The 12440-nt window shown below is 45.8% G+C and overlaps 1 protein-coding gene across 1 annotated transcript; it reads right to left on the reverse strand.

Annotated features, from left to right (window-relative positions):
• Positions 1 to 4626: 4626 nt before the first annotated feature.
• On the reverse strand, positions 4627 to 10663 carry LOC144110358 (protein LZIC-like). Its single transcript, XM_077643213.1, has 2 exons — positions 10202 to 10663; positions 4627 to 7491 (listed from the first exon to the last, which is right to left on the reverse strand). The coding sequence occupies exons 1-2, from the start codon at positions 10445 to 10447 to the stop codon at positions 7162 to 7164; spliced, it is 576 nt and encodes a 191-aa protein (XP_077499339.1). The 5' UTR covers positions 10448 to 10663; the 3' UTR covers positions 4627 to 7161.
• Positions 10664 to 12440: the final 1777 nt, after the last annotated feature.

Consider the following 12440-nt stretch of genomic DNA (forward strand, 5'->3'; position numbering starts at 1 on the left):
GGCTGCAAGCACTAAATATTCATGAAATGGCCGAAGAGACTAAATACAAGCATACTAGACAGCCATGTAGACTTCCTTGCCACCTGGAATCCATCTATCGTCTTCAACTGAATGCCACATTTACAAACTGCCTTCGATACTTAAGCCAAATGATCAGTCTACACGTGACAACTGTGTAACATGTTGTCGTAGGATGTAGAGTTTACACAGACGAGCGAGCATTTTCGAGCATCAAATGGAGTCTCTTTTGCTAGTACCAATAATAATGAACAGTGTTTTAGGCCCCTCTGCTACAGCAGCACCGTGCCTTGGGAGTTCCTGTTTATTTGGAGGACACTGGACAAACTGACAAACATGGAAAACTTTTTGCACACCCCTTGATGCGTATTTGCCATGTACTAATGTTTTCTTTGCCGATCTGCAGGTTATTGGACTTGTTCACTAAAACTAATACATTTAGTGCGAAAGCATTACTTGTCCATTATGAGAAAAGCTGGTTGCGTGTATGTACTCACATACACTCAGATAGTACAGAAAATCCCAGCGGTGGCAAGAAAAAAGGTGGCAAGAAAAAAGGCCGATGTCTATGATGCACTATGATGCACGCAGCAAGCAGACCACCGCCACTTCAGACAAGTATACGGGTCTTTTTTCTATATATCTATATATATATATACACTTGCCACGGCCACCCTCATGTGGCACCGGTTTTCCCGACAGTCGTACCAAAATTGTGACACAACCGTTTGTCGTACAGCGTTACGGTTGGCGTCATACAATTTCTCGTTGCATACAGCTTACACGTGCTAGTCAAGTTGGAGGCTAGCTTGTGACAGGGATTTGAACCGATGACATATGCACCTTGAACTGCATGCCTTCCCAGACTTTTGTATCAAAATTGTGATGCAACTGTTTGTCGTAGAGCCTTTTGGGTGGTGTCACACAAGTGTGTGTGTTTGTGGTTGCGGGTGAATGGGTGTCGATACAACCAGTAGTACACACAGTACAGTAATGCTTACTTATTCCCATGTGTAAGTCTCTCTGACAGATTTTTTTTCGCATTCTCCTTTGCTGTTCATGAAGTTCAAAGCCCGCATATTTTTTGTTCTATTTTCTACACCCTTTCAGTCTTTTTCACCCTGTACCTGTCTCCAATGCAGAATAGCGTGTCAACGCTGTTTTTGCGCCGGCTAAATTTCTTGCCTTGTGTTAAAGAGCGCCTCGCTGTCTCTGCACAGTAAGCTGGGTGCAGGTATCAAAATGCTGTGAGTGTTTTTAAATGCATTAATTGGTTATCAGTGGGAGAGGCCCTTTATCGGGCTGTGGGCATGGTTGGGTTGATGATGATTAACGCCTGCGATGATGCTGAGCATTACGTTATTTGGTGGGACAGGGCAGGATTGAGACGAGCACACAGTACATGTTTTGAGAGTTTTTCTCTACGGTGGTGAATTTCGAAACACCTCAGGAGTTGTCCTTTGGAGGCGCTCTCAAGTTGGCTTTGCAGGGTTTTACAATTGGTTGCATTGGTGAGGAACGTGTCATTGTCAGTGGGGCTGATAAAGGGTAATGCGTGGCTTTTAGAATGGCGAATATTCAGTTTGAAAGACTTTTTCAGTATTTCTCTTCTCAGGGCAGCAAATGACTACGTCACATAAAATTAGCCTTGACAACAAGAGTTAGCCACGAATTCTTATTGCTGCGTCTGGTTCCCCTGGTTGGGCCATAGGGCACGATGGAAATCTGAAAACGACGGTTAAGGAGCAGAGCTCCAGGTAAAGGATTTGATAAATTAGGCATTCTGGATAACCCGCCGTGGTGGCTCGGTGGTTAGGGTGCTTGGCCATTGAGCCGGAGTACCCGGGTTCGAACCCGACAACAGCGGCCGCTGTTTCAATGGAGGCGAAATGCAAAAGGCACCTGTGCTGTGCGATGTCTGTGTGCAATAAAGACCCCCCCCCAGGTGGTTAATATTATTCCAGAGCCCTCCACTACTGCACCTCTTTCTTCCTTTCTTCTCTCACTCCTTCCTTTGTCCCTTCCCGCCAGCTCAGGTGTCCACTGAGATGCAAGACAGATACTGCGCCCTTTCCTTTCCTCAAAAATCAATTTTCAATTTTTTTTTCTGGATATCCCTTGCTGGAAAAGAAATGTTTGCAACTGCGATGCCACACTCTGCTGGTGATGCACTGAGTTTAATTTTTAGGTTCTGGTAAGAGCAGCAAGATGAAAGGCAAGAATTGGCTTGTGGGGTTTCTAATGCAGGTAATGCATGTGACTGGCAGAGGCCTATCCTGTGGCATTTGCTTTACACAGTGCTTACTTTGACATAGAAAGTGAGAGAAATGAAATCATTTTGGATGAATGCAGCGTTATGTGCATACCCAGCCTCAAAAACGGGCCAAGTTTCCAAGTGCAACCTTTCAATTCTGGACATGTTCACACTTCCTTAGATATCCTGTGAACTTGATTTAACAAAAAAAAAAACGTGGTTGGCAGGTTACAAAGGGGCTGTAGAATTTTTGATACTGTTGCATTGCACAGAGGTGCTTTTAATTCCATTACCTCAAAATTTTGAGTGATGCACACGAGTGGTGGGGTTTGCTGGTTCCAACCATTGCTAGGGAAATTAGGTAGCCCGGACAGCGTACATAGCAATCACAAAAAAAATTAGCTGCAGTTTAACAACTGCTAAACCTGGTTTGAGAGCGAAAGCTGTGGCGTATCAGGCAAGTAGATGCGGCTTCCTGTCTGTAACGTTGAGTGCGTTCCGCACACTGGATAGGCAGCGGGCCCACCCTGGTACACGGCCTATTCTACTGCCCTCGACCGGCGAATCGAAAGGTGGTGTGACACCACGGTGGACACGTATGCTAAAGCCTATAGCCACACTTGACCTCTGGCTCACCGGCAGGCGCATGTACTGTGTGATGTCAACGCACGTTAAAGAATCCCAGGTGGTCCCAAATTTCTGCAGCCCTTCACTACAGTGTCCCTCATGAAAAATGAAATGAAAATTGGTTTTCAGGAAAGGAAATGCAGTAACTGTCTGGTATATCTCTGTGGACACCCGAACTGTGCTGTAAAAGAAAGAAAGGAGGCAGCGAAAGATGAAAGGAAGAAAGGGGTGCCGTAGTGGAGGGCTCCGGAATAATTTTGACCACCTGGGGATCTTTATAACGTGTACTGACATTGCACAGCATACGGGCGCCTTTTGCATTTCGGCTCCATCGAAACACAGCCGCCGTGGTCGGGTACGAACCTGGGTGCTCCGGCTCAGTAGACTAGTGCCTTAACCACTGAGCCACCGCAGCGGGTCGCCCGAGTCGCTTTGGGACATTAAACTCCCATAAACCATTCCACTTGTGGACTTCAGTGCGAAGGCTGCACTTGGAGCTAGCGGAAAACCGCAGTGGATGGCTCTGGATTAATTTCGAACAGCCGCAACTTTCAAAAGTGGCATGAAGAATGACAACGTCCAGCTTTTAGTAAAAAATCGACTCCACAGCTCGTTCTGGCTCAATTGATGTTTATCGGGCAGAAAAAGACGCATTTATTGCTGAGAAAATTGCATTTAAAAATAAAATGTTTTTTCCCTATCTCAAGATTTAAACTTGCGACATCATGACTGAGGTTCCAAGATTGATTGTAAGTGAATGTCGTGTAGCTTAGCTCGGGAGGGGGGGGTCAGTGCTCAAAGAACCGCCTTGATGTCACCACAGCCTGCTATTGAAAATGACTGGTTGTGACGACACCCCCATTTTGTTTGTCCTTTTCTACCTTATGAGAGCTTTGTTTGCAGTCGGAGTAGCCTGTCATTAGTACGTGGTAATCTACCGATACAGGCCAATTTAATTTGTTTTCAGGTTTTGTAAGGAGCATGCCAGTATTGTTTAAAGAATGGCCACTTTTCCAGAGGTTTGATTATGTGATTTCTCTCGTGCCCTCGTACTTCAAAACTGCGACTCAACGCCACTGTCGGGGTCTCAACCAACGTCTCGACTCATTCCTTGCACAAGAAATCATTTTGTACACAAGTCATCTCATTGTAGGCAGTAATCCATGCTTGAAAAACAAAACACATTGGAGCCATGCCAGAGCTAGCGCAAAATAAGGAGGCTTCCATCCTAAAGAGATTGTGAGTTAATTTCGTACGCCTAGCTTGAGATGGCTCTATGCACCATTTCTCAGATTTCAGCACTTCCTTTTGTGCCTGCTTTTGTGGACATTGTCCTGTAATATACGAGGATTTGACTGTGTCCAGGCCGTCTCTGCAAATGTCTCGGCAGCGCCTGAAGGCGTTAATAATGTGGTCAACTGACATATGGGGCGGTTCACCAATGCGGAGCGCATTAGTATTTGGTTGCCTGAATTATGTACAGCCGACATTATTTCTGAAAAGCAGGCAACCGCATTGTGCATTGAACAGAACTCCTCATGGATAGAGCAGTTGGTTTTTGCACCAAGCTTTGGCAGACCAGCGAACTTTGAGATTAACTTTGTGAGGTTCATTTTCCACACTGCTGTGAAGTTTGGCTGGTGGAATACATGCTCTGCTGTGCTGCTTGACCACGTGTCACAGCTGCTATTAAATGTAGTGATTACGTTGTGCAAAAGGAAATCGCAGTCTTTGCATGGGCTCTTTTATTATGAATAAGTTTTCTGTTACAAATGGGTTGTAAATCTCATGTTGTGCACACAACTCGGGGAGTGTACCAGCAAACTTGTTCCTGTAGCATGAGCCTGCAATGTCAAACAGCTGTAGATAAGTTAATAACCAGCTGTGCATGACACAAACAATTATGAGAAGCAATGAAAAGGGAAAATTCAGGACAAGGATTCCTGTTTTGCAGTGCTTGGAGTGACACTGAACAAATGAACTAGAACATCACGCCAGAATCAGTTTGTTGAAATGTGATGGATTTCATAAGCTGCTTTCAGTCTGGTTCACACTTGGGCTTGATGCAAGTGGTAAAAAAAAATAGTTCCTTTTCATGAGAGCCGCCGCTGTGGCTGAGTGGTTATGGCGCTTGGCTGCTGGCCCGAAAGACACGGGTTCAATCCTGGCCTGGCGGTCGAATTTCGATGGAGGCGAAATTCTAGAGGCCCATGTACTGTGCGATGTCAGTGCACGTTAAAAAACCCCAGGTGGTCGAAATTCCCGGAGCCCTTCACTACGGCGTCTCTCATAGCCTGAGCCGCTTTGGGACACTAAACCCCCATAAACCAAACCTTTTCATGTGTAATCAATTTTATAAGCTACAGCCAACAATAGCTGGCAAGAGTACTTATTGAAACAAAACGGCAGGCAAGTATTTCGCATGACTTCATAATGCCTTCACCGTTGTGCAATTTTCAGGATGCCACACAGCACTTCCTGTAGCTATTTTGGAGCTAGAAGTTGTATGGCTACGTCAATTTAAAATTCCCTGCCCGGTTGTGAGCCATGTTGTGCGCAGCACATTTAGCCACTGTTGCTGGCAATTCTTTTGTACTGTCATGGCTGAAGTGGAAATTGAAGTTGACTTTAGGCATTTTAAACGAGTGAATAACAGTTGCAAGGATTTTACCAGTTATAAGTGGATAGCCAACATTACAGTTACTCTTGAAGCACCTATTTGTGAATGCTGTGCCCTCTCTGAGCATAACTTGTCAGCCAAGTGAGAGGCCCTATAAATGAAAAGATGGATAAGGACATGGCACCGTTACACTTCCCCAAAGGTTTCACTTCCAAGGTCACAGCCATCAATTTTTTAACATGCAAACAATACACAAACTGCATGAACATATGCAACATCGTAGAAAAACACTCTTTTCCAAATAAAAGTGGATTTGATGGAGTTGACAAAACATGCATATTGCCTGTGAAGCAACACACTACATAGGATACAAATTTAAAAAAAAAAACGGCAGTTAACACTGGGCTACAGTCCGCGGCGTCCTGTATTACCCCGCTGGCCAATCACAGCACACAGAAATCGCAGCAGTAAACGAAATGAACTTTTTAACGTTTGACTATATTAAACAAGCCAGGTTTCAAAATTCTAGAGCTTACAATATTTTAATTGTGATTAACTACTTGGTTAGGTAGGAAGACAAGTTTTAGCTATGGACTACTTTTCTGTCGTGGAGAAATTCTGTGCAGTGGGCCTGAACATGGGCGGAAATTCACTGCAGACTTAAGTTGTATCCGACTGTAGGACTGAATTGTAGTGCGCAATAAGGAGGGCACAGAATGACTCTGACAATATTGCATGCAACTTCTTTGCCTGTGCAGTGCAGCACCATACCCTGCTTGAATAGACATAAAGTAGTGAGGGCACACACAAAGAAATCAAAATACTGCCCAGCCCGCACTGCTTGCATGTCACACTGGCCACCATCTGAGTGTAAATGGAGCATGGCAAAAGGTTGCAGTGCATGTCGAATCAGATTACCGCCACCTGCTCCGGCCTGCACAACAAGATGGCGCCTGTGCAGTCACATAAATACCGCGTATCAGTAGCTGCAAATCTGTCCTTAGCACTGCATAGCCAAACTACTTGCAACATCATTTGCACCTGCATTGCAGAATTTTAGCAGACCATGCTGACAGACTTATTACTTCTATCCTGACTCACACCCTCGCACCAGGGTAAAAATCACACTGTCACATGCACCCCGGTACTACTTTCAGCCGCTGTGCTTAGATGAACATGCCATGGTGGAATACAAAGTAATCGGGCTATTACTGGCATCAGAGCTTTAGCTCACCGTTCTGGCTGCTGCAGTTCACTTCCTCAAGATGCAAAATGTGCATGCGCAGATGGTGCCATCACTTGCATACTCACTCGGGAGGAAGCTGTATTGTTATCGCCAGCATTCGTGCAGAAACTTTAGCCTCCCCTTACCAGCTGCTGCGATTCGTCACCTCACAGGCAAACTGTGCAAACTAGAGCACTATAACCACTACAACGTAATCTTTAGCATTCCGATTGAGACTTTCACTTGTCCTTACCGCAAATGTGATTTGCTCGCACATGCGCAGTCGTCGCTTCACGGAAGCGAGTTGAAAATAAGACAATTAGCTAAACCTCAATCGCGTTGAAGACACAGCTAGAGCTCGGCCGAACACACTGAAAAGTGGAAAGGAACATCGACAAAAGCTGGAACCGGACGGAGTCACTGCTGCGAGGCAGCCTTGACCTGGGAGCCGGCGACGTCCAGCAGCCGGCTGGCATCAGCCGCGACGTCGCCAACCTGGTCGAAGTCGAGCAGAGCTTTGCTAGCGTGCGTCTCAAGGTACAGTTCTTCCTCGGGAAGCAGTCTGGCCTTAAGCTTCTTGAGGGCGGCCAGGATCTCGAGCTTCTGGGGCGCCACTTCGTCCTCGCTAAGCCGGCCGATCCTGGCGTCGCGCTGCAGCTGCGACAGCCGCTCGCGCAGCTGGCCCGGCTGCTTCTTGGCGAACATGCGGATCACCTCGGGCGTGCGGAATGCGTCGCTGATGGCCGCCTGGCCGAAGGGAAGAAGGAGGAGGAGTGCATGCGGTGAGCGTGGGGGTAAGGGGAGGGGAGAAGCGACATAGGCCATGTCCTAAGAATAGATGGAGTCTCTGCACTCCAATGAATTATCTGCTACACTCTAAGCTAACTTTCATGGCCCCCACTCCAGCTTCTGCTTACTGTCCCTCATCCTTTATCTTTCCTCTCACCTTCCAAACAACCTCCACGTCTGAGCCATGCTAGCATGTTGGAAAACAGGAAGAGCATCTGTCCTCCGCTTTGCAACCATTTAAGTGTGCAGCTAACCATCTTACAGCAGCTGCCCCGTCTTCTAATGTGGACATAACCCAACCAGACATAGCTAAATGCTGTCACTGCAGGGCTGAGGACCAGTAACTGTCTTTATAAACTGAACTCAATAGAATTCAGTATATCCTTCAAACCAGCTGCCTCAGTAAACAAGGGCATGGGGTAAAAGAGGTGCTGAATGATGCATGAATAACCTTGTTTTGCGAATGACAAATGACAAAAGCTGAACGGCAGCGCGCTAGACGATTGCAATGCTGCAAGAACACCCACATAGGGAGAACACCAATAGACAATCACTTAGCTACTTTTTGTCACAGAGCAAAATCTGTATTGATCAATGTAACAGTTCATCTTAGCTCTAAGAGGTAAACTACCATATGTGCATGAATGCATGCACATACAGCTTCACAATTTGCTGCGTGGACACACGGAGGAAATTGGTGCACACCAATGTCTTCACTAATGGCGTAGCTTATCTACAAAAATTATACTTTATGTGCGGGTAAATTTTCTTGGATCATTAGGACAAGAGTGCTTAACAAGCACACACTGTGCCATTAAGCTTTCTCGGGTGTTTTTCCCGGCTTCAGGTATAAGATTCCTTTTAGGTGTCAGTACAAAAACAATGACATATTTTAAAATTCTCTAGTGGTTATCGCCAAAATGTCAAGAACGTTGCATTGAAGTAAGGAGGACAGCGTGTGTTTTTTCACCCAACTGGCTGGCTTACAACAAGCAAGGTTACAAGGAGGAGAATATCAAACACTTGATGCAGACCTTCACATCTACCTGCATGTCACTCAATGTTGCAGCTCTGCACAGCTTTTGACAGCACTGTGTGCCCTATCAGACAAGAATAAGCTACAAAAACGGAACAGTGGAGATTGAACACTGGATTTTCTGCGTGGCTCAAAACGTGCGGAATTATCTCCTCTAACCTGCACTGTGGCCTACATATCGGTCAGAGTTTAAACACAGCTTAGCTTTTAGACGTGGCCACCTATTCCACCTACCGAACATAACGTGGCCACAGTTAAACAAAGAACAGCGTACTCACGTGGCTTGCACTTAAGAACTTGCAATAAAGATTTCTGATCGATCCGCAAAGCAAGTTCCTCCTTGATTTGATTGTGTCCCTAAATTCCGAACCCACTTTACTTTAGCAGATAACGACATATGTAACTTTCACTTTGTAGAGTAGTCTGCCATGATAAGAAGCTCAGCGCAGTTCAAGCACTGAGTGGCACTCTGCATATGTGTGGCGGATGAATTGGTGAATACTAGACCGAATGGAAAGGTATGTATAGAATGCGAATAAAATAAGAAGCAAAGTGCAGCTACAGCCCTTACCTCTGAGCCCCAACATATGTGCGCATGCTCACTGGTACAAAGAGAGGTTCGAAGAGAGAATCTGTATCACGGAATTAAATACAGTGCTGGCAACAAAAAGATATTCACGATTACTTTGTGTTTTCAACAAGTGAGCAACACTCGGGCTCTCTCATGTACTATCTCATGGTTGGTGAGCTTCACCCCTGCATTGTGTTAAATTGGGTTTTACAGCATATAAGTGGCTAAGGCTATCAAGTGCAAAACAATGAGTAAAGGTGCCTGTTTGTGATGTTAAAATAATTACATGTTTTCGGAAATTTACAGTTTAAAACATCTCCTTCTTTTTGAATTATAAAAACACACGGCGAACCTATAACTGCCCTTTCTCTTAAGAGCAAGCAAGCTAACGTGTTCATTGCAAAATCGAGTGAAACGAGTTTTTTTTTTTCTTCGGTTCTCAAGCTTTGTGCACAAAAATTATTGTGCTTTACTGTGACCAAATTTCATTTTGAAAAAAAATATAATGAAAATGCTACGACAAAAAAAGTTGCCACGCATGCTTTGCGACAGTAACATTTAGATCACAGAATTTAAATCACGTTTGATGAGAGTCCACAGGTCTGCTGGCTAGCTTGCTGTCATTTAATGCACCCATGCACATCAGTCCGTCTAATTGCTATCTGATAAATCTGGCTATTATCAAACGAGCTGCCCTCCAACCTCAACAATCCATGCTCGCCAGTCGCTCAAACATCCTGCCAAGCATTCTGCTCGCTGAGCAAAAGAGATGTTAACGACGTAAACATCTCACCCTTGTTGCTGCACAGGAAATACAGGCGTGGCCTGTACACACTTCCAAACCGCGATCATCACGCCTTCGACGCGAAAATCAGCAGCTCTAGTATTCTCCCTCCCTAATGTTCTAGTTTTGCGGCTTGAGTTCTAACTCCCTTGTTCACGTTTCATCTGACGCTGACAGTACGTCTAGTTTCTCAACAGGTTTTTCTTGTTTGTGAAAATAAAGTAGTGTGTGTGTCCAATACGAATTAATAGACATGAAATCAACCGCCTGCGCTCACCTGGATTGCAAGTTGCATGCCGCTCAGCTGATCAACGAGAGTCATGTCTCCGGAGACGATCTTGGCGAGCGACTGCTGGAACTCCCGGAGCTGCTCCAGCGTTTCCGCCTTGGTCTCCTCATATTCGTCGTTGTCGAGCTCGGCGCGACACTCTTCGAGGTCGCTCAGCTGGGCGACGAGTCGATCGAGCTGCTCCTCGAGCCGTTCCTTGAGCTTACCCGTTTCGGTTTGGCCCCGCGACGCCATCGCCGGTCGTGCCTTCGTCGATCGAACGGAACACGGGGCCGTTAACCCTGCGGGCTCTCCTCCGCTCAGCGCTGCCTCAAAGCAGGAGGATGCGCGCGGAGTGGGATAGAGTGGGCGTGGTAAGGGTTTAGTCAAATGCTCAATTTATCAACGCCAGCAACGAGGCCGGCGCCTACGATGAGCTGTCTGCGGGGGCAAAGAACTTTGGCTGGATTCGGTTTTGTTTCAGACTGGATAGTTTTTGGCTGGCGTCGTACCGTTTCAGCCACTCACAGACGAAACGAAAGTCGCGTACGTTTGTTTAGAAAGGAAAAAAAAAAGAACGGTTCACATATATCTTAAACAATGATAATAATATTTTACTGATGCTAACCGCAAACAACAGCAAAAATGGTACCAGCTGCTGAAGTTCTTCGAGAGAACTGTACGACTGTACACAGATGCGATCTCTCGCAGCTGGCGCTTGCACGTTGGCCGTTGGCATGGTGACTGGTTTAAAATTGCAGCGGGAAGATTATGAGGCATCCAGTCGAAACTGAAGTTCGCAGACAAGCTTTGAACCTTGCTTGCACTCGAATATATAGTAGGATACAACTTAAAAAATAGCAGTTGTTAACACTAGGCCACGGTCCGCGGCGTTCTGTATTACTCCGCTAGCCAATCACAAAAGTGAACGAAATCAGTTTTTTAATATTTGACTTTATTAAACAAGCCAGATATCAAAATTCTAGAGCTAAAAACTTTTTTCTCATGGTTAGCTTCTTGTTACGGTGACAAGAGAAGTTTTAACAACGGCCTACATTTTTGTCGTGGAGGAATTCTGCGCGCCGGTCCTGAATGTGGGCGCAGCTTTACTGCAAACTTAAGTAGTATCCGACTATAGCAAATGAATTAGCTTAAAAGAACGTCTTGCTGGGAAAGTTGGTAACTGTACATCCTTTTGGTTACAGGCGCGAAAACAGACACAACACAAGATAGAAAGACGGGACGGAGCGCCACTCACAACTGATTTATTTGAAGGCAAAACGGACAAATATATACCATCGTACACGCAAGGAATGCTATCATCTTCAAGGTTGATAAGATAGCGAACGAGTGAAAAAATTGTTCTCTGCCTTATACAGAGATATGGACGTGTCGCTGATGCACATGCTTCCTTTCTTTGCAATAAAAAAAGCTTCGATTAATTCTCTGGCTTTTGTGTATTTGCTTTTTGATAGAATTCGCGCACCAGAAAAACGTGGCTCACAAGAGCGTGACTGGCAGGACCTTATATGCTTAGACATACTTGGGCCTTCTTTATCTTGCATCTACGTCTCTTTCGTGTTCCCTGATTCGCTCGTTAACGCAGCGTCCTGTTTGCGGCCGCTCCTATATAGGGCCGCTCCACAAGTGGCCGGGTTAAGAAACTGGGCTGAGCAACTGCCGCCTTCTTGTCTCACGATGGCACGAACTAGCAACACTGACGTTCCACTAACGAGTATGGCGGTGCTGAGCACGTCAAGCAGTTAATGTACAAATTTCATAATAATAACTGGTTTGTGAGGAAAGGAAATGGGGCAGTATCTGTCTCGTATATCGTTGGACACCTGAACCGCGCTGCAAGGGAAGGGATAAAAGAGGGAGTGGGAGATGGAAGGAAGAAAGAGGTGCTGTAGTGGTAGGCTCCGGAATAATTTCGACCACCTGGGGATCTTTAGCATGCACTGACATCGCACAGCACACGGGCGCCTTAGCATTTTTCCTCCATAAAAACGCAGCCGCCGCCTTTTTATGGAGGAAAAACGCTAAGGCGCCCGTGTGCTGTGCGATGTCAGTGCACGTTAAAGATCCCCAGGTGGTCGAAATTATTCCGGAGCCCTCCACTACGGCACCTCTTCTTCCTTTCTTCTTTCACTCCCTCCTTTAGAAAAAGAAAAGCCGGTAACTTTTCCAGTGCAGTCTGAAGAATGCATGGCGATAGCTGAGTACAGTACTCACTAACAAAAAATAA

This window comes from Amblyomma americanum, chromosome 11 (genome assembly GCF_052857255.1).
Source record: "Amblyomma americanum isolate KBUSLIRL-KWMA chromosome 11, ASM5285725v1, whole genome shotgun sequence".
NCBI lineage: Eukaryota > Metazoa > Arthropoda > Arachnida > Ixodida > Ixodidae > Amblyomma > Amblyomma americanum.